General features: G+C 39.4%; 1 protein-coding gene and 2 non-coding genes across 6 annotated transcripts in view; all 3 read right to left on the bottom strand.

Annotated features, from left to right (window-relative positions):
- Window positions 1–16,884, bottom strand: part of NAP1L4 (nucleosome assembly protein 1 like 4) — a 29,215-nt gene extending 12,331 nt beyond the window's left edge. For 3 of the 4 annotated variants that reach the window (XM_075711805.1, XM_075711808.1, XM_075711809.1), the window contains exons 1-11: window positions 16,853–16,884; window positions 14,991–15,031; window positions 12,843–12,874; window positions 11,566–11,627; window positions 9,935–10,034; window positions 8,860–9,001; window positions 8,676–8,762; window positions 7,017–7,142; window positions 6,205–6,276; window positions 2,202–2,341; window positions 24–169 (exon numbers count right to left, since the gene is read on the bottom strand). In XM_075711805.1, coding sequence (XP_075567920.1) covers window positions 24–169; window positions 2,202–2,341; window positions 6,205–6,276; window positions 7,017–7,142; window positions 8,676–8,762; window positions 8,860–9,001; window positions 9,935–10,034; window positions 11,566–11,627; window positions 12,843–12,856 — 889 coding nt within the window. In that variant the 5' untranslated portion in view covers window positions 12,857–12,874; window positions 14,991–15,031; window positions 16,853–16,884. The remainder of the gene's footprint in view (window positions 1–23; window positions 170–2,201; window positions 2,342–6,204; window positions 6,277–7,016; window positions 7,143–8,675; window positions 8,763–8,859; window positions 9,002–9,934; window positions 10,035–11,565; window positions 11,628–12,842; window positions 12,875–14,990; window positions 15,032–16,852) is intronic. The other variant, XM_075711807.1, reaches the window with a different exon arrangement.
- LOC142593864 (small nucleolar RNA SNORA54) lies at window positions 4,804–4,924 on the bottom strand. The gene has a single exon (XR_012831162.1). It is a non-coding gene; the product is annotated as a small nucleolar RNA SNORA54 (small nucleolar RNA).
- LOC142593863 (small nucleolar RNA SNORA54) lies at window positions 8,328–8,455 on the bottom strand. The gene has a single exon (XR_012831161.1). It is a non-coding gene; the product is annotated as a small nucleolar RNA SNORA54 (small nucleolar RNA).
- Window positions 16,885–22,982: the final 6,098 nt, after the last annotated feature.

The following is a 22,982-nucleotide window of genomic DNA, read 5'->3' as shown; positions in this document are numbered from 1 at the left end:
AAATTCTCAACTTCCAAGCTTACCCTTTATTGGGCTGAAGAAGTTAAAAAAAGAATCATTAGGTACTTGTTTAGTAATTGTCCGAACTGTGCCTCGACCCTTGTGTTTCTGTTTTTTCTTGATTGTTTTCACTGTAACATTCTTCCCTTTCTTCCAGTCAATAGTACACCTAGAGACATGTGGGAAACAGCATTTTAACACAAGACATCAGTGAAAATAAGGAACTGAGCATTAGAGCAACAAACATCAAGGCAAAGATGGCTTATCATTCTCTAGATAAAGGGAGTATTTTGGGTTTGGGGATTTTTGTATTTTTTTTTTAAACACACGCTGGCAACTGAATCCACTTGACAAGATGTCAAGTAGCTGCATCGCAGTGCTACAGACCATGTGTATGTTGGACATATCAAATACTTCCCCAAATGAAAAAGCTAAATAGCTTGCCTTCGCAAAGTAATCACTGCTCCCACCCATACTGTAATACCTCTTTGCCCCAGCTACTGGAGTTTTGTAACTAAGGCCATGATTAAGCTATTCCAGAAAAATCTCAACAGCTGTGAATTATTCTTCCAACAGTCGGACCAGTAGAAAACAATACATTACGTCCTCTCACTACAGGCCAAGGCAGTGTCCAGTTACCCTAAAAATAAATGCACAAAGTATGGCGAGGGAGAGGCACATTTTAGCTCTCAAAGAGCAGTGCTCAGACTGACTTGGCAGGCAAGTACAGTAAGCTAGAAAGAGCTTACTTTTCAGTTCCTTTCTGCTACTGCGCAAACTGACACTTTTATCTCAATTAAGAGTCTCTCACCATCCACCTATAGTTTCACCCAAGACTACACATGGCAAAGAATGAGTGGTAAACTCAGCTAGCTGTTTTCTAATGGAAATAATGGTGCCACAGTAGCCCTTAAGTGCCTCAAAATGTATTGTCCTATAGATAAATGGTCAAAGTCAACAGTCTTAGAGTTAACCTGTATAGAAAGTCACAGAAATGTTTTCCTGCTCTAAATACTAGAGTAGATACTCCAGTATCTATAACCTTCATCAGGAAACATGAACTGAAATCAAAGTTTTGACATACCAGCAATTTTAGAAAGGGATTCCTCTATAAGACTTAACCAGAAAACATTTTGCTGTAATTAACTAAAGTTTTCTTCAAAATGGACTAGCCTTTTACTTAGGCATAACTTTCACTAAACATGCAAGTAGACATTTTGCCTCACTGCAGGTGAATACTCAATTCAAGAGCCAGCATGTAGCATTAAAAGCCAAAAACTTTTGAGGCTGTCAGGGTGCTTTCAAGAAAGCAACTATTTGGTATTTCTTAACTATTAGTTTAAAAACAAACACACACCTCCCACCAAAACCCAAAACTACATCCTTCAAGGCTGGGGGGAGAACCAAACAAAAAACCCAACAGAAAAAACATGAAGGAAGCTAAGAAAAATAAGGTAGAAAAACATTTTTCAGTTGCATCAGCTCTGCTCTGGTGTGGCACTGAACATCAGTTGATCAGAGATCACTGATGGGAAGAGAAAGCAATAGGTTAAGACAGAACAATCTTTTGCCCAAGGAAAAACTCTAATGTGGTGTCCAACCCACTAGACTTCCAGAACAGAGATGAGAATTCACCATCTCGCAGTCGGTTTCTGAACACATTTTGCCAAAAACATTGCTGCATTAGCCACAACTGCCAGAACCAAACTGCATGGCCAGCATGTTCCAGCCTCAAAACAGGCTGAAAGAACAGATCATACGTATGGCCAATTCCTGCCAGATTCAAAAATACTGCTGGAATAAAAATTGCTGAGGAGATGAGCAAGAGTCCAAGAGAGTCTAAGGCTACGTATCAGACTGAGGATGGGGGTCTATCAAACGTAATGACTAAAATGAATTTACCCATTATTTCCACTTATCTGGAAATAAAAGGCTTGTTACCTCATTAGTAATGTATTAAATTTGAAAGGTGTAAGATTTAAAATGCACACTATGTTAAAACGTATCTATATCTATGTGTCTGTTACTTCTGCATGCTGAGGCTAAGATCATCATCATCCCTACAAACATTCCCACTTCTTAAGTCAGGAAAAGCTTTGCTTTATGTTCATTAATCATTATCACAGTAAGACAAAACAGCATCGGGAAAATACAGACTATTACTTCAGAAAGTTTTTTTTTTAATTTCAAGTTTTCCTTACCCCTCACAATCAACTATTTCAGGTCCTTCAAATGAAAAGGGATCTGTCTTGTCTGGCTCCGACTTCATCTTGTAAGTTTTTGTCAGGACTGAATTAGAAAAGTAGTCATTGGGCCCAAAGTGGAACTCTAATGAGAAAGACTGGAAGAAAGTTCCATTATAATTTTATGTTACCACTAATTTTTATCTTTGAAATAGTGCATCAGCAGAATTACCATTAATCAAACTCTGAATACACAGGGAAAAAAAATAAGAATTCGATGGCAAACATATCTTTCAAACTATAGCAGAAACAGGAAATGAAGAATGTCAACCAATTCTGAACACAAAGGAAGCTCAACAACTATGGCTACTATTAACATTCCAGTCACAATCAGGTAATTACTACATTTCATTCACCTTTACATCTAGAACTCCTGTCTTAAAAGCAACCTTAGAAATAAATACTTTGAGAAGAGTCTGGGTTTTATTTTCTACGAAAGCCTAGCCATCATCCTTTGACTAGGGATGATGAAACTGTTATTCTGAAGTCATTTGACATCAGAATAACACCATCAGGTTCTGTTACTCCCCCCACTCTGATCATTCAATGTCATGATCTTAAGAGACTGAAACAGCTTTCTTTTTAATTAAAAAAAAAAAAGGTAGATTGCAGGAGTCTGTATTTAAACAGTGCACTCCAACATGAACCAGAGGGGGTTTTTCCATTTGATAATAGAAAATCCCACAGAAAAAAACACTGACTTCATAAACTGAAGCCTAAGATTATACATGTCTTAACAGATTACAGCCTGAAGCAGGTGTTTCTGCTTATGTTTAAGCCTCCTGTGGCACCTGAAAATTGTTTGCAGAAATTCAGTTTCTGACATGGAGAACAGAAGGCTCCAGTTACAGAGAACTGCAGCATACACAATGCGTCAATTTTCAAAACTATAAAGCTTTCAAAAACTGCTTGTGCAATGCTATATATGCCCACTTTGCACTCAGGATCAACTATGAACTATTTACAAGTAAAACAAAACTTAAACTGCATTGGAACAAAAGAAACAATAAAGGTTTTCAGCAGCATTGCTTTAGTTACTTGAAGGGGGCAAAAGTCTGCAGGTCAGTTCAACAACACAGAAAGGTTGAAAGTCAAAGCCCCCAACATCACCATACCTACTGCACAGCCACAGCATGCTTAACAGTTACCTTAAGTATTTTATTTACTCCCCCAGCAATACGCCATAAGAACTAGACCTAGTGTGCACAAAAACCAGATTAGATAATTGCCAAAAACACTAGCCTTGAATATACTTCCCCAGGCACTCTTCAGACTCAGACCAGAAAATGGTCTGTTATCGCTCAAGTCTCCCTTGCCATCCTCTCTTTTTGAAGGCCCACCATGTGCAGACAGGATAAGTAACTCTGGGGACAACAGCATGTTCATCAGAGATATTTATCCCTCACTCATCTCGCAAATGCCCCTTAGGCTTTCTAAGACCCCAAGAATCTCCTCACATGACTGAAATCTGGAAAGATAGTGGTCAAGGAGCAATGGAGACTGGTGACAACAGCAGCCTTCCCAACTCACATGCTCACAGTTTAAGGAAAGGAAGCCACTGGGAACCAGATGTGCACTGGAATATCTATGTTGGCTTCACATAGCCTATTTCAACTTTACTTCCATTTTAAAGCAATTCAAGACAGCTGTCATGGTTTGGAGGATGTCTTCAGCTAAGGCAAATCTCTCTCTGGCAAACATGCTCAAGGGAAGAGTTACAAACTTAGCTTATCCACTAACAGTGACTAACACTCGTATCCAAATAATCCCACAAAAAACGAGTGGCACTACTTCACATGCAGGATCCCAAGGACTAGCAAGACAAAAACATCTGCAGAGACTGCATTTCAGTATTTCATTCTACACCTGCTAATTAGGAGACAGTAAGAAGCAGCTTCAAGTTTCACATACTATCTGAAGTGTTGCAATAACCTTTCCAGTAGTCTTTATTTGGACATCTTTGCTTTTGATATCAGCTTAACTTTGTAGCATGTATTTCTAGATTTTCTCTGTAGTATGAAATGTTCTCATGAAGTTCAAGAAAAGAGAACTTCCTTATTTTAAGCTACTGAAGTTATACCCAGATGCATCATCCAGGTCTCAATATGCTAGCTAAGGATCCTGATGTCCAAATAGGTATCCAAGTAGAAAATTATATAAACATATGGAAGTTTATGCTTATGATTATAAATAAATAAAAGCAAATAGGAAGGGAATCGCTTATGCTTCATGCAGATAAAAGTTTACATATGCAGGCTATAGCAAACAGAACTTTGAAGCACCATTACTGTAGCCAGGTAAATCTACTTTTGGGCAACCGTAGCTACAGTTAATTACTTTGTGTCAATGGTAAATCAGAAAATTCCTATCACGTATTTCTTTTAGTGGCAAAACCCAATCCCCAGCAGAATTAATGTATTTATAACACACTGGTTATGTGAACTTTTTACAGCACAAAGCTACCACTGCCGCACCAGTTTTCAATAGCCAGAGAATTTCAGACAAGACAGCCACACACAACTGGATAACATGTTTCACTCAAGTAGTTAGGAATGCATCCTTTTGTCTCCAAATACAGAAGAGACATGGAATTTGTCAGCCTTCCATTACTGGATTTCATGTAGCACTGGAATGGAACCTGTTCACAGAAATATGCTGTCAAGAGGTTACGAACAGTGTGAGACAAGATAAATCCAGATAAATCTTTTGAGAGCAGCTCTTCAATTTAAGGTATGGTAAAACAAAGCTGATCAAGAACACAAAAATGCTATAGGCAAAACCAACTATTCCCAAACAATCCAAATGCTGCCGAATAGATACGCTTCAAGATAAAAACCAGCAACTTCTTAGAATAGTTTACTTTGTGCTTGAACAATTCATTTTCTTCATAAAACTCATATCCTCTCCTCCAGCCCTAGCAATATTTAAGAACTTAATTCCCAATTTTTCTCTGTCCATACTACTTACCTTGCCTATTATCAGCTCAAGTGTTTTGGTACTAATAAGAGAAAGACAATGAGGACTTAAAAAAAAACCAAACCACACCAAAAAACCCCCACAAAAAACCCGCAAAAACCCCACAACTTTGCTTCAGCTGTTATCAACCCCTAAAAGGTATCTTGAGAAAGTCCTTCCACCTTTCTTATGTGAATATTCAATGAAGCATTTCTTGCATTTACTTCAGGTTTTATCAGAAGACTATAACTCTGAGACAAAACAAAAAAATACCAAGCACAAGGAAAAAGCCACAAGGATGAGGTTTAAAGAACGGATGTGTGGGCTCAAATCCCATCCTTCTTCTCCCTGTCTACCCCTCAAAACAAGTTCAAGGAGTAAGTATAGTCTGCATGAATTAAATAAGCAACAGAACAACTTCTTTTTGACAAACACAGATCTGTTTCTGTACACTGAACTTAAACAACAAAACAATTTAAAAAAAAAGAGACAAAGTTGTCCTTGAAAAATTACTCATTAGGTACACTTTTAAAAGACCATCCAATATATTTTTCTATCCTTTTCAATAGGGACAGTATCCACCACCATTGTTTTTTATTAATATTACTAAGTTGCATCTCTTCTTTTGATGAAATATTCAATATAATAAATAGCACCCAGAATTTTTTCCCCATAATTCATTTTCAAACCAAAAGCAACCACGTAACTTTATTAGTAAGAGTAGCTAATTTGGAATTTGAGAGAGAAGAAAGTGAAAACTAGACAGAACTGAGCCAGAATTTTAATCTCGAAACTACAAGGATGTCAGAGATGTCCAGGCTAAAGGTGAAAGAGCAAAGGGTCAGGAAAGCTGAAGATCAATCTTTAAAAAGGCAAAGCATGAAGATACTAGGCTGGAAAGAACATTCCCCCCCCCATTCCAGCCAAAGAGAGTGGAATGAAAATTTTTAAATGCTGTTCACTTCTTCACTACAATCTTAATGAGAAACAACCACAGCAAACTCACCATAGGCTGTCCAGGTTCAGAAAACTTAACCTTAATATCCTGCAGATGTTTCAAGATTGGTTCATCGTACTCCTAAGCGGGAGAGGGGGAAAAAAATTCCTATTCAGCAGGCACTATTTAGAAGAACAAAGTTTTAATCTAGCTTGCTTGTTCAACCTGTTCTTAAGAAAGAACCAAACCTTGTAATTATTCAATAATTTCAGCTAAAGTTCAGATCTGGATCCAAATTTCTTAATCATATTTGCAAAAAATTCTCAATCATTAGGCCTCGTCTTCAGTAAAAGCTGCTCCCATGCTAGGCTGCATGAACATTACTGAAAATAAAATAACTTCATTCAGGATATTTAGTGCTGGTGAGATTCACAGAAAGATATGCTTCAGGTGATTCTTCCTTAACAGCCTTAAAAACAATTAATATAACTGACGGCAAAACTACATAAGCTATCTGACACGAATTCAACCAATTCGTGGGTATGCTTACAATATCCTGGCAAAAATAATTCTTTATAGACTAAATTAACAAAACTACAGGGGAACAGCTGTTGTAAGCAGCACAAACTTGCATTTTAGTACCTACAAAGGTTGTTACAAGATCATTTCTTAAACAATCCACATAGCATTTAACAGTTTGGGCTAGCTGTTCTGCTTGTCCATCATTAGCCTTTCAAGCATCTTCAGGAATAATATTAGGGATTCTGAAGACTCAAAGATTTGGTCTCACACACATTCCACAAGCACTCACTATTAATTGGAAAAAGTAGCAATTCATTTAATACATGACAGAAGTTATTCTTTTCAGAGGAGAAACTTACTTGTACTAATTCACTTAGCATATCTACATTCCTAAAGATAGTAAACCAGAAGTCTGGAATTCCTTTGACATTTGCCTCTTCTGCTTCCGCTTTTTCTTCTATTACCACTACATTTTTCAGGTCTCCCTGGGAAACATATACAGAAACATTTAAGAAATGAAATCGCAACTTCTTAATATATTTAAGCAGCTGTGTTCAGGGAACATTTAAAATTTACACTTTTTCCCCCCCTGTAAATGAAGTTGAGAGACACAAGGTTTATTTACACAACTAAACATATATACATTTAATTCAGATTTACTTTCAACTCATTTGGAATTCTGCTGTACAATGACTAAATAGACCAAGTGAGTTTCACTGACATGACAAACAGAAATAGTTAAAACACATTTCTATCTTTGTAGAAACAGCAAAAAATATAAATACATTTCTATTTTTCTATTCACCTCATTCCTGTAGCTTCATGTGCCATTTAAAGTGTTTCATCTAAAAATTTAAAATTTAGCTTTGCTCTCTGAAATACTGTTTTAGCTTCCCCATTTTGCAGAATACATGGTATTGGTTTTCATGGTTATTTTTCATTATTACACTGTCTTCCATCATTAATCTTTCATGATAGAGGATTCCCTACACATAACTAACGTCAAAAGTTGTAAAAAAAAAAAAAAGACTAAGTCACTTCTCCATCCCCCCAAACCAGGAAATTCGCAGTCTGAATTAGCTGTATTGCACCTTTCATTTTACACCACTAGATAGCAGCAAATATGTAAGATCTTCTGAACAGCAGCTACTTCAGTTATGACCAGTCAAGAATATGAAGCAGTTGACTTGCCATCTAGACATGTTTCTGATCTTATAATGCATGGAACAATGCCTGTCAACACTGTATTTACACAAAGCCTAACAAACCTTTTTTGCTTATGCATATGGAGTACTGCGTCATGCTAAATCTCATGAGATCAGTAAAAACAAAGAGAACAATTAGCTTTGTATACAGAACAGTGTCCAAAGGAAACTGAAAAAAATAGGCCAAGGAAAAAATGCAAAGAAAACCTGAAAGAATGGCAAATACAGCATTGTAAGTAGGTCGCTACTCTGAGAAAAAGTAGTAAGCTGTGAGTATACATCTCCAAAAACGATTACAGGAGAGTAAAAGGCAGCCTACAGATTATATTATCCCTCCTGAATCTAGATAGCTCCTACTCAATAGACAAGAAGGAATCAACTAGCCAGCACACATTTTATTAGGTCATTTCCATTTTATGACTAGGTGACATGTGTCTAATCTGTATTTACGGAAATGAAAGCTAATTATGTCCCCCAAAATAAAGGGGACAGGCAGACAAACAGCCAGCCTTCTATTATCTTGGGGTATCATGTAGCACTGGAATGGAACCCATTATCAGAAAGATACTGTTAACAGGTTACGAACAGTGCAAACAAAGGCAACTTTTCAATTCACTCAAGTTACACACTTGAAAAAAGGCTAAACTGAAAGTTTAAAAGCTTTCACTGGACCTAACGGTGTATTCATCACAAGAGCATGTTACTGATAAAACCTTTATTTCCTAAAGATGAGTCCTTCAATGGAACACACTGTACAGGAATTAATTCTAACAAACTACTATATCTGTAGTTCATTAGCCAGCTTGTACTCACAGCTAGTTTTTCTTCTTCCTCATTTTCACTGTGCCATTCTGACTCTGCATCTGTGGGTTCAGCTTCCCCATTAATAAACTCTCTTCTCTGTTAGAAAAATCAAGAATGTAAGATGTAAAATTACATATATACAAACAGAAGTGACTCAGCTAGGAAAGAAATATTATATACACAGTCTTCCCACCTTATCAAAAAGGGGTTGATAGAGTGCTGCATATTTTCTCTCTAAATCATGTACTTCTTCATAGAATTTAGCTTCTATATGGGCACATTTCACCTGGAGCTGTTTCAAGGCATCAATTCTTCTTTTCACTGCTTTTGGTAAACTGATAAACAAACAATTCTTTAAGGTTAAAAGTTAGTTGCCTCAGCATTATTTAGCATATCGCTGTGAAACAGGCTGCTTATAACTAAATGCAATTTTTAAATAAAAGGCTTATGTCAAACATACATTTCTTCAAAACCTATTTCAAAAAGCTGAAAGAATCCTCTCCTACCCAAGTTGTTCCCAAAGGTGTTATTTTCTGTTTCATTCCCTGGGGCCACCACCTCCCCGTGTAGTTCAGAGATCTGAAATTAATACCTTTGTTTACACCTAAACTTTGAGACTAGATTTGTGCTGATCCATCTATGAGAAATAAGGACTGTGCATTCTACAGGGGAAAATTTTGATTCATGGGTCATACTCAGAAAAGTACAAATTGCCCACCCGTACTTCAAATTATTAAGCATTTATATGCAGTCAGGTAAAAAGAACTTTTTATAGGGTTTTTTTGTTTGTTTTCTTTTTGTTTTTTTTTTAAGAAGAGGTCTACCAGCTATTCCCAGGCAAAAAAATTAAAGTTTAAGTCTACTCTACAATTAATATAAAACTAAGCTTCAAACTAGGGATTTACAGTTCCTGGACTTTCCACTACACCCTGGACAGCAATCTTATAAAAATCATCAAACAATGCAGTGCCTACCCTGACAGAATAAGGGTCACAGAAGGAAACAAAGGCAGGGGGAAGGGAGCTGTTTCCAACCAAAATAAAACTAGCCAAGGAAAATAATGAACTGGACAAAATTTTGTTTGCAATTTTGTGTAAGTAAAGTAAAACTTGACTCTTCCTTCCAGAAGTAGGCCATTATGAATCATGGTTTAAGTCAACCACTTTTCTTAGCAAATCATTTGTTCTAATTTCCTACCTTAATTATACAGTAATGACATTCTATTACGCTTTCAGTCTTTCAAGAATTTTATTATGCCCTGTACTTACGTTTCAATGTAACTTGAAGGAGTAAGCGCTGTGTTGTCAAGACGTTCCTGTAGAGCTGCCAGGACCTGCGGATTTTGCATCACTTGGTCTGCTAGATTTTCTATCAAGACAGAAAACCACTTTTAAACCAAATTTGAACATATTTATAGTGCTTTTATCATACTGTCTTACAGCAGTCACAGTAAAAATACTCACTATTTTCCAGATCTCAAATAGCACCACTATAGTTAACTAATAACTCAAGCAAAACTGCTTCAGAATCAGCTTTCAGAAAGATAAAACTGGACAGTGATAGAAAATGCACCTTTCTCTTTACAAATACATCATATCTTTTCCTTTAGAAGCAAGTAGTACATTGATGACATAAGCAAGTTTCCTGTCTTCCCTTTTACATAAGAAAGTACAAAATAGGAGTTTCTCTATTCTCCCTCCATATTAGCTATAGCTTATAAGCCACATATAAATTTGCAAGAGAAGAACCACTGAATTATACTTCCAAGACATTTGTAGAAGTGTTTTCCATTTAGTCTGACTCATCAAAAAAACTGATGAAAACTTTGTGTACTGTACAACAAAGCAGCATAGCACTATGACCATTTCCTTGACAACTACTAATTTTTTACATCAAGATACTTTTACAATCTCTAAGACTCCTCAAACAGTCATCACAACAGTTCACAGAAGACTCTTTTTAGGGGAGGTGAGACCTAAAACGCTTCTGGTTAGGAGTTAAAAATCTTTACTAATAACCTCACAGGTGGTCGTAGTGGGAAGACATTTGCTTTTCAAATCTTTCCATTCTTTCTCACCGATCTTCTCCCCAGACATTAAAAAACAATAAATTGCATGGCACACACTAACTTGATGAAGTTTTTATATAGGTGGGTGTGTTGTTTGTTTGATTGGGGTTTTTTTTGTTGGTGGTGGTTTTTCTTAATCCAACTTGACTATAAGAATTATTCAATGGTGTCTACCAGTTCATATGTGATTTCCAATTGCCAGCCACACAGGCTTTCTTTAACAGAAAGTGAGACCTAAAGAACATCCAGTGACCACATAGGTGAAACATACTTCACTGTAACTTATAAATTTGAGCATTCAGGTTAACAACAACAGAACAGTAGCTTTTCCACACACAGAAGTATTAATTTGAAAAGCATTATTCAGCAGCTATCTGAATAGACCTTCCAAATGAAGAATAAAAACCTCAAGACGATGTATTACAAAGACGCATTTTCCTACAAACAAGATAGTAAAGAACTAGCATACATACAGGACTGCTCATTTTAATAATTACGCTGATAGAAGATTACATGTTGTTAAAAGCTAGTCTATAACAGGTCTTACTCCAAGTGTCTAGTGAGTTATTTCATGCAACAGTGAAGCATCCTAGTCACAACATATGCAAAAATGCTTTCACTGTTACAAAAACACAGCTTTTATTTTGCTCTTAGCTGTAACAAACATGGAAAATATCAGAAACTGAACAGCGAGCCTAGAAACCATTGCTTTGCTTTCATCTGTAGTTTTGACTGCAAGGGTTTTGGAACCATAGATAAAGAAGCTTCAGTACACAAGGCAATAGACTTATGACACCTTTGTAATGTTACCTACTACTATGTAGTTCTTACCTTTTTTCTCACTTGCATTTTTAGCGGCCTCCACAGAATCTGAAGCAGTATCTTCTGTTTTACTAAAAGAATTAAAAATGTAACATATTAAAAAAGCATCACTTGATAAAAATGTTAACATTTAAGAACAAAAGTATTATGAATCTTCAGTGTTTACTACAGGACAAGTTTTATAAACTAGTATCCCACTAGAAGACATGTATTTATGTCTTCAAGCTTCTCAAAACTGAAAAGTTTGAATATGAAACTAGTTCTCCTAAGATGAATCTGATGCAAAGGAAAGGCCAAAAAAACCCCCCAAAACCAACCCGAAAACAAAACACAAAAACCCCAGAAGAAAAAACACTGACAGATAAATTCATCTCATTAAGTGAATGGCTGGCCTGTCACTCTGGACAGGAAAATGTTATTACTCACAAGTGAAAAATACAAGACACCCTTTTAGTGTAAGTGATTAAGAAAAACATGAGAGAGGATACACATAAGAAAGGAAGATAAACAAGAGATCAAAGCTCTTTGTTTCCAATTTCTATATTAAGTTGTTTTGATTAATAATAAAAACATTGGCTTCTACTCTAAAGAGAGATGTCCCTGTCCTCCCAATCTCCCTGCCACAGTGCCTTCCATCACACTTCCTGTGCTGGAGAAAGAGAGGGCCCAGAATGAGTCAACAGCCAGCAAGCATTCCCCATGTTCCCTGCCAGTTTATAGGTTGCAAAATACAGACTGGGTATTGCTGAAATTAACCCTAACTCAGATACAAAAGGAGAAAAGATATCACATATGCAAATGGCTATTACTAGTTACCAGATAGACTAGCTTATCCAGCTTTCCCTGGTGCACTGCAAGCCTTGACAGACCAGCATAACATAGATATTTACACCAGTTTAACAACACTGTTATTTGTTCCAAAAATGCTATAAAAACTAGAAAATAAAACAGTGCCTTTTGCATGCTTAAATCCTACAGATCAGAGACACACTGAGGATCGCTGCTCTCTTCAAATCTTTAGAGCATTTAAATAAGAACACTGAAAAGTGAATCAAGACAACACAAATTATGTTAATCCAAGAGCAGGGAAATTCCATATCCAATACTCTACAATCTCAGCATCTCCTGTACCAAATGAGCGTTTTGTCCTTACTGTAAGGAAACGCAGCCTAGTTAGAGAAAATACTACCATTATATTCTTATTGAAGTTTGGTAATCCATTCTTCACAGGTAAAAAAAAGATACTCCCACAGAAGACCAGATTTCAAGAAAACAGTCTGCCATACCTGTTATCTGCCATCTGTGTGCCTGTATTCACCTGCAAGTTGAAAAACAGCGTTTAAAAATATTTTAATGGTAATTTGTTTACCTCAACAGAAGATGAAAATAGAACAGGTCATTGTTTAAAACCTCAATATATATTAACAGCTGCTGGTTTTGCCAAGAAATTCATCATGCATAATCTCTTGCAGTAAAGTGAGTAGCTCCCATAATAACCAGTCCAAACTGGAACTTGCTCATAGTTTTTAAACAGTCTGTTAGGTGCTTTCATTTAACCCTTTTAACCTTATTTTTTTCTGTTATGTATTCCAGATGTAGACCCATTTCTACCAGATAAGTCTTCAGTTTGAAGACATGTGTCAGTTTCCTAGACTAGCTCTGCATTCTATTAAAAAAAAATTCAAACCAAAGAAGATATAAATATATAATTTTCTAATTCTTTGACAGTATCACAGTAAAAAATTAATTTTTAATCTCTGCATATACTATATTACTGTGCCTGATCTGAAAACAATGAAAGTTCAAATGAATTACCACTTCAGAACGACTTTTTTCTTGTGTCACCTGAGCAGAAAAATATGCCTCATTTGTCTGTCTAATCAGGGCTATTGTTGTGAATAGCTGCTTCTGCTGCACTATACCTAAAACTGCTGCTAGGTAAAGAGAAGCAAAACACTGAAGCAAAGAAAATAATTTACCAAGAGAACAGTTTTTGACAGTAGCTACAAAGGCAGAATCCCCTATATAAAGATTTGCCTTGAATTTATTTATCGGGAGTGAGAAAACAAAGAGGAAACACAGAAGTTGAAGTCCTGGTATTAGCAATGATTGGAACCAAGTTTAGTGCAGCTACCCCAGTCCCCAAGATCTAAATCAGCTCTCCTGAGAAACCAGAGGGAACCAGATTGCCCAACTTACTTTGCTGTTATTTCTTTACTGGGACAAAATATCCAAGCCTGTACATCTATCTTAACAATACAGGCTGGGTTTTCCCACCCCCCATTCTAAACAGTTCATCACAAATCCAAGTAATCACTACATACCATACAAAAGCATAGGTGATATTTTCCACTATCAAGCTTTCAAGAAAGCAGATGTTAGTCTGCAAGTCAAATTTAGAATAAAAAGTACCTTCCATCATTCATGAGAGTCGACAGGTCTTATTTCTTAGATTCTATAAAGGCTAAACAGGCTGATCTTTAGCCCAGCTTCCAATACACGGCTACCAAAGAAGAACGTAAGTGCTAATGACATCTTGAGTGGCAGCCAGAGCAGGGGGCCCAGAGACTGCATGCACTCTCCCATCTGGAAAATGCTGGTTTTCTGCTCTAAGCTAGAAAAACAACACTTCCACAACCACTTAAATAGAGTTGAAAAGCTTTGTTCACTTACAAAAATACTAAGAGTATACTCTTCACATCTACCAAAAATGCACGAGCCCACCCTATAGATGAAGTCCAGGGACAAACAAAAGGAGCTTCTTGTAGACTAGGTGTGTTTCAGCAGCCCAGGCATATTTATTTGCCAAACACTTATTCTTGCCTTAAACATAACAAGAGAAAGTGGCAATGCCAGCAACCATCTCCTAGAGCAAAACAGAAGAATTTTACTATCTTACAGCTGAAGAAATAAAGGAGCATACACAAGTCTTTCCTTCGATAGCAGACAGAAGGCAGGAAAAAAGAAAAGATACAATTAAAAAGGTAAGACATAGCAAATTGACCTAATATCAGAGTTCAGCCAACAAGTTATATGATCCTAGTCACTATTAGAGGAAGCAATAGCAAGCAACAAAAAATGCAGACTCGCATTACTTAAAAATTAGTCTCCAAGACTTGTCTCTTCCAACCTAGGCCCAGTGACAGAGCTAATGGAAAAAAACCACTGCACATACAAATTCTTCCGCTCAGTTGTTTGTGCTGTGTTTCCTGCAGGGAACTACTTCTCAAACCTGCTGAGGGAAGACAAGATTCTTATTCCATCTTCATTTGTGTTTGGAGAACATGGAATAAAGTTCCTGTAACTTGAATAATTTTTAAATAGCAGTTAAATTAATCTCCACTGGAACAGACATGAATTGGGCATGTTCTGACAAAAGCCATTCACCTAAGAAACAACAAAAAAAGGCACCATTCCCTGGTGCAAATACGTACTTTAAGTCTTGTTTCACTCCTCTAAGTTGTTCCTTCGATAACTAAAAAGTAAAAAGAAGTATATAAATAAATAATTAGAAGAAGCTTTCTTACAGAACAGCTGCTGATTCCCAGTTGCCTTTTAATGACTTAATTGCTGCAGAGTTACTAACAAAACTGCTTGGTAAAACTTGGTGAGGGCAGGGGAGGGAAGAGCAAAGTGATTTTAAAGAGACAAAGTTAAATGCACACCTAGTTGAAAACATACGGTAGCAAAGTATTGAGCCTTCATATTTACTGCCTTTGTTATTTTCCAAGCAAGTGAGCTCAGTTTACAGACAATCAAGACATGAAAAAGCTATCGGAACTCCAAGAAAAGAATAGCATAAGGTATTGTTATTATTGCTACTATCACCAATAAGAGGCCAAATTCTATCTTATTTCTTCTGGACAGTGCATTGTTTTCAAGTAACTAATGCAGACACAAAGTTTTGGGGACAGAGAGGACTATATCAGCCACTTGTCCCACAAAGCAGGCTGCTGCAATTTGTCTAGCACAAATGTCACACCACCACTAGTCACTTAAAACAGCACAAAACTGTAAACTCAATGCACGCTAAGATAGCAAAAGTTCATTATAAGGACAAGTCATATCCTGCAGGATGCAACTATAAAGGAAAAGTCTGTACATTCAGTGGCAGGTCATATTCATAAATACAAGTGTACACAGAATAAGTTTTCTCTGCTGAAAAAGCCTACGTCTTGTTGTACTAACCTTCTAAACACAACTAGAATATGAAACAGGAAATTAACAGACTCCTGAACTCACAGGAAGACTTCTACCCACAACTGTTACTGTTTTTTTGTAACTACAACAAATCAGAAGGGAGTTATGACTTCCGCTTTAGAGCTGCTGGGATGCAACCCTGTTGGAAGCCACAAACATAACAGTCTGATACTTTCTGTAAGGGAAGTTAGAAGCAATAATGAAAAAATAGTCAAGAGGAAAACACTCATTAACCTGTTCCACAAGCCTGGAACATTAGCAACACTTAAGCTCACCTTGTAAGTTTTCTTGAGGGAACAATATTTTGGTTAGAGGTGACTTTATAAAAAATTTGCCTAGTTGTTCTGGTTTCACTTATAATTTACACACTTGCTTCTCTACCTTTTTATTTTGAAGCCTCGTAGGCAGATGTTACAGAAACGGAGTCAGACAAATCCTACAAACGCTGGTATTACACGCAGTAAACAATCGTGAGCACAGCAAAAACTTTAAACAGGCCCTCATTTAGGAGACGGGGACCTCGAAATGAAAAACGGAGCCCTCAAAAATCCCACACCACACTGAGGGAACACAAGATAGCGGATGAGGTCAAACCAAAGAATCGCGCCTGACCTACGCGGCTAAGGGTTTGACTCAACCCCAGCACCGCGGGGTGAGAAACGGAGAAACTGCTCACCACCAACAGCCCTCCCACCCTCTTCCTCCCCCACTTCTCCCGGGAGGGCGGGGGAAGGGAGGGCTCGCTGCCAGGCTCCCTAGGGCGTGCGAGAGCGGCCATACATGTGGCCGGAACCAGCTCCGTCCCCCTTCCACCAGACTCAGAGCAACGCAGACTCGCCCTTTTCTCGGTCCAAACTTCTCAAGCCAGCCTTAAAATGGTGCCTGACCGGGCCGGGCCCGCCCCTCTCCGCCAGGCGGCTCCAGGCGGCCCCCGCCGCCACCGAGCTCCACCCCGGAGCAGGCCCTAACGGCCGCCACACGCGCCCCATCCCCGCGCTGCGGTCACGGCGGCCAGCTCGGGCCCTCCGCTAGCCCCACCGGCCACCCGCCGCCCAAAGGCCGGGAGCACAGCGCTGCGACCCCGCCGTGCCCTCACCTGCCCGCGCCCCGCGTCCCCTCACGCCCGCAGAGGCAGCAGCGCCAGCCGCTAGGCTCCTCGCAGGCTCACTCAGGCTGCGCCGCCGCCAAGAAAACCCCCTCCCATTGGCCGAAGCGCGGGCGCCTCCCTCAGCAAAGGCGTCGCCGATTGGCCCTGGCAGCGCCACGGCCGCTGCGCCGCACGCGGGCCATGTTGACTATCCGACGGCGCGGCGCTCGGCCAATCAGAGAGCGAGCGCCGATCTGGGCCGGGGGGGAGGGGAGGCTGGGGGACGCGCGCGCGGGGAGAGCGCGTGATGCAGGGCGGGAGGGCGGCTCGTGCCTGCGTCCTTAAAGGGACAGAGGCCGCGCGAGGGGGGGCGCCCGGCCGTCGTCGAGCGCCGTGGGCCGCGGTGGCGAAAGGCGCGGGGAGGGAACGCGTCCGAAGGGCCGCCCGGCTCGGGCGGAGGGGGTGGCCTCGGGCTGGTCGCGCTGCGGCGCCCGGGTGTCCCTTCACCGCCCCGGCGGCGCCGTGGCTCCTGCGGCGGGAGCCGTTTGCTCGGGGCCGGGCCTCGGGGCGGGAGCGGGCTCGGGCTGCCCTGGCAGCCGCGGCAGGGAGGGGCCGGGGGCTGCGCCCGGGGGCTGCCGGCTCGCTGTGCCTCGCAGGTTGGAGGAGGGAGCGGGCTGAAGGCGCGTTTGGGGGGGCGAGGCGCGATGACTGCCGCCCCGCCAGCCTGCGCGCCGTCCGCGCCTGCCTTGCCTTCGGTTTGTCGTTAAGATAACCCGTGCCGAGGGCTGGGAAATGCAGTTTCTGAGGCGTTCTGCGGCTGGCTGGCAAAACGCGCTGCTGCTTTCCAGTTTCTTCAGCAGCAAAGGTAGACTTGGCGATGCCTGTCTTCTGCTCGGTCACCTGCCAGCCCCGTGAGGTTTCCTGTCCTAGCAGATACACGTATGTGTGTTTGAAGGGTTGCATTTTAACTAGATTAACAACGTGGCCATGGTTTTAAGAGCCTCTCCGTATATCATCTGCATGGATAAGACTAAACTTTCAAAGTTGAAAGGTAAATCAGACAGCTTGAGTGCTTCCTATTAAAAAAGCCCTTTTTGATGTTTCAGATCAAGCACCTTTTTGAAAATGTAGATGTTACGTCTTTCCAGCATTGTTTCCTAGTCTAGATAAGGACATAATTTCCTCTTCTGTAAAAAAAAAGGTGGAAAAAAAAAACCCCACCCCAAAAAACTTTAACAGCCAGGCTTCTGTTTGTATGGTGATTTGTAAGCAGCAGATGCTGTGTAGCATGGTGTTAGGAACAGTGCAATTTCAGCATCTGCAGCCACTTACGAGTCTCAGTAATCTTTCAATCGCTAGGAAAAACCTCTAACCCTTTATTGTGTCAGTGGATTCCCTTGTCTATAAAACATCTTCTGCGGGTCTGCAACTCAGTCTTGGATTTCAGTAATTAACAACTAGGGTTTATCATCGTGATCCTTTCATGGGTAAAATTGAAATTTGGAAATGATGAGACCAATATTTTATTAACAACTAATCAATATATTAATGTTAGATTAATTCAGTTATTGTAGGAATTTAGTGACAGCAATAATTAAGGAATTGTTAAATAGGTACCAATACTGTAATTAAAGAGTAAGATAATTTTGAATTACATTCAAACAGCTAAAGAACTGTAGGAATGTTGTAGAGTCAGTTGCGCAAATAAGCAGATTTGGTGGGCCAGAGGATGTGTTCAGTGGAAGGTTCTTCCACTTCTTTTCTTTGCTTCCAACTTCCTTTCCCTGTTTCTCCAAACCAGTCCTTTTTCTGACATCAGCAGGTTAACGGTCTCCTTGTACTTCCATGAATTGTTATTCTGGGACGACTTTATTCATGCTAGTGGCTATGCTTAATTCTCAGGTTTCCAAAGAACAGCATAATGAATTCTGAAAGGAGGATTTATCTGAAGGTATTCCTGCTCCATCTTTTGTTCTTGCTGCTGGTTCATAGCTGCGAAGTATTCTTTTAAATGTTTTCTGTCAATCTCCATTTTGATAAAAGCTATTCCTCCTTTCTACCCAGAAGACATTTGCAGTACAAACGCCAAACTTTGTCTCCTACAAAGATGTAGGAGGTTTTGCTTAAGTATGCGATTGCAGGAATACACTGCAGCCCTGTTCAGACTACCTGTTGTACTACTGCATCTTCTGTGGCATGTGTAGAGTTTGTCCCTCTGCACTAGTTGCTATCTTGTTAATGCAGTTCTCATAAGTGCTGCAAACCCTGAATTAAAGTAAAATTAGGATAGTCTTATAAAAATAGATTTGGTTTCTTCTGGACCAATTATTAAAGCCTTGAAACAGGCCAGAGTGCTGGAAGTATTTGGCAGTCTTCCTCCACCGATATATATTGAAGTAAACATACATTTAAATTACCTTACATCCTTGGATTTTTAGTGCCCCTCTCCAAAGGCATTAATCTCCCACGATCAATGAAGCATTTTTGCTGACTGATCCCTAACCTCTTGTAGTGCAGTGGCAGACTTCAGGACTGTGGATAAGGCAAAATCTGTGGAGTCATCTTGCTGTCAGGTGCTCCTACCCTGCAGAGAGCTGCAAAAAGATATTTGCTGAATCACCCTTGCTTGATTTGAACACCCAGCCTAGCACACAAGAGAGCTTGGAGAACCAAAACTGAGAGAAGGGATTATGGCAGAGCTGCTGAACAGATGCACTAGACACTGGAGAGAAAGCTTAGGCTGACGTCTGTAACTGGCATTAGAATGTCTCTGTCTTCTGCCCTTGGGTGGGTATTAATGGAAACCGCTCTCACTTAGTGAGATGCCAGACATTCACAGCCTAATTTGAGATATAAGACTTAGTTCGTCAATGACTTTTTCGGGAGGGGGAGGTAGAACTTTGATCATTGCTAAGTGGAGTCTTGGTACTAAATAGCTAATGTACTTCTTAATTAATTTGTTCTGTCTCAGGAGACATGTTAAGTACTATGCATGTGGTACAGTGTCCTGTATAGAAATTGCCCTGTGAAATCACAGAGAAGAGTAAAAATTCCTTTCTGTATTTGTGTGGTAGGAATTGTGTGATTAAAGAGGGAGCTAAAGTTGGTCCAACAACTACCACCACCTGAAAATGTTAGCTTAAAATGTGGAAAAGGAGCTGAAGGTATGTACTGTAGGTGGCAGAGATTTGCTTATCTGCACATTTAAAATGCACCAGTGGCTTCCTGGAACAGTGGACAGCAAATACAAACATTAGGATAAAGAGGTCAAAGAGAGTATCATAAATGTAATCAGGCACTCATTAGTTTAAAGTCTTTGAAAAAGACTGGTGGCAACAAGACCAGATTGAACAATTCACAGATTTTTCTAACAGTATCTGAACAAACTGAGTGATGGAGGAACTTGTTCTCTTTAGCGGAGCAGTAATCACATTTGATGTTAATGTGAATATTCGTATTAGAAAGTCTGAAAGGCACGCTGTGAGCAAAAGACAGAAAAAAAATTTGCTGCTGCCAAGTTTGGCTTTTGGCCAAGGGTGCAATTAAAAACAGAAACACCACCCTTTCACCTTGCCTTACCCTATCTGAATAAATTCTGTGATACGTGGGAAATAAAAAGCTCCATGTTGTACAGACCAACACCAGGTCTGTATTCCAGAAAATTAAAATACTAAAAAATTCCAAGATTTTGCTATGGGGATTTTAATTTTCATAATGCTTAGAAAATCACATTCCAGACTGGCTTCCCTGAGCATGTATGTGCATACATGCACATTTTAAAATAAAAAAATTAAAAATACTGTGGAGTCTGTCCTCTCCCTTTTCCTTGCTGAGAGAGACAGGTGACTAAGACACTGAATGCAGAACATTGCTGTTGCATTCTCTTCTCCTGGTTGCCAGGTCACTCTCACTAGGCAAGTGCAGTGGAATTCACTTCAGTGCCACCTTGATGGATTGCCAGGGAAGAGGTGTTCTGCTGTGCATTTCAGTGATCACACAGATCAATTGGCACACCTTCGTGGAAAAAGTCATCTTAAATGGTGTGCATCCAAGCCTGGCTGCAGCATTCTTAGCGAGCAAGTTTTCCTTTACCAGGACTTTATGCATACTGTTATTTTTTTGCTAAATTGTGGCTGCAGAGAGGGTAAAAGTAACTGATCTGTAGTAGTTCTGGAGCTTGTTTTTTTGTTATAAATTCTAGGAGACCAAGTATTTTTCTGATTCTTTGCCAAGGTTATTTTTTTATTACCCTGTGCTGCTTTGGGGGGAAAAAAAAGGAACTCAGAATATGATTTTATTTTACCCTGATTTTATTTGGAGAGAATTAACTTCCTGTTTGTGTATCAAGGTAAAATATTTTAGCAGCTTCTTTACAGGAGGAGTTGCCAATTTGTTTGCTTTTTTTTTTTTTTATAGTAGAAAATACTTAGTCCTGTCAACTAACTCACAGATGCTTCATGAAGCAATTTCCTTGCAGACATTTTCCTTGCTGACAATGCTGACTTCCAAGGACAGCTGAAACAGATAGGAAGATAAAATGGTAACTGGAAGACCAGTTCAAGTATGGGAAGAAAAGTTCAAGTATGGAAAGGTTTTTGAGGGCTTTATTGCCGGAGGAGTCAAGTGACAAGCTTGCTCAAAGAAGGCAACTTCAAAAATGTATGAACTAGATAGCAAAGCACTATAAAAAGCAGGCGAGAATACGTAGCTGTGTGGAAGAACAGTGATCACCCAAGACACAAGGTGAGCCTGAAGAGGAGAGGATTTCAAAGGCTCTGATCCTTATGATGTCTCTGAAAAGAATCTCATTGATTTTAGGAGACTTTTGATTGTGTTCAAAGAGAATTCAAAGACAGGAATGCTGTTTCTGCTGTAGCAGAAGAGACAGATGACTTCAGCAGCGCTGATGTTTCAGATAAGGATTCTTTCAAATCATCTTAGTTTAAAACAAACTGTCAATCGGGCAAAACACAGAAATGGCACATGTGAGCTAAATAATTTTGGAGGTAGAGTAAGACCTTAATGGGGCAGTAAATACAGCAGAGGCCCTTATCTGACATGACTAACTATGAATTAAAAAAACATTGAGTGATGAAGTAGTGTGTACATGTGGGAAGCATACATAAGAAATGGAAGATAACCTTTTGAGAATGTGAATCTGAAATACTCCTAAGATCTATGCAAGGAGAGTTGTCCCAGAAACAAAATGAAGCATTTGGGAAAGGAAAAGGGCATTTTTTAAAAAATTCTTCTACACTGATGTAGTAGATAAACCATGGAATTGAATGAAGTTCTACTAAAAACATAGCAGGAGAAGAAAAACCAGTGTGTGTGTGGGAAAGCCAGGGTGTTATCATGGAGATGTCATAAAGAAACTAGAATCCAGGACAGCAATGGATTCACAGCATCTTCTCCATAGTTATATACTAATTAGCTTTAAGTGCTAACTTGGATCACCAAAAATGAATTTCTGTAAGCAAATTACTGTCACTATTTGACATTAAGTAGCTACTTCAGAAGCAGTTCATGTTCAGGAAAGTAGTTAAGGCAGTGAAGTCTATGCTGTGGTTAGAAATTATTCAGGACTAGGATTCCTAGTAAAGTTCACAGAACTAGCCCTGGAATCTGTCTAGGACTGCAGGGAGTTTAGAATTGGAGAATCTTATCTGGCTGAGAAGCAGCATCTTGTGACTGCAGCCTAGGCACATCCCATCCCTTCATGGATATCCTGAGTGCACATGTGTCTTGGGGGAGTATGCGGGGAAGAAAACAATGAGCTGATAATGTGGGAGGGCATTAGAATATAGAATGGTGTGAAAATGCAACTGATCCTCTTCTGTTCACAGACCAAAGGATGGAGAAGTTGCCCTTGTGGCTGTGGCTGGCTGGTTGAAGTACCACTGTGCAGTTTAAACATGCATTTATACAACTAATTAGAAATTAGCAGAATAAATACTGAATGCAAAATGGATTAAATTAGTAATAGCAAACTAAAGGAAAAGCTCTGTAAACCACATTTCAAAAAGGTGCTTGTCGAATAAAGATAAGCTCTATATCCTTCCCACTATACAAAGGTCACATACAACTTGTACTTTACAACAGATTTTTATTTTCTGCATACAAGATGCATGTGCTTTAC

This window comes from Pelecanus crispus, chromosome 6 (genome assembly GCF_030463565.1).
Source record: "Pelecanus crispus isolate bPelCri1 chromosome 6, bPelCri1.pri, whole genome shotgun sequence".
NCBI classification, from domain to species: Eukaryota; Metazoa; Chordata; class Aves; order Pelecaniformes; family Pelecanidae; genus Pelecanus; species Pelecanus crispus.
This window is presented reverse-complemented; position numbering and strand designations above follow the sequence as displayed.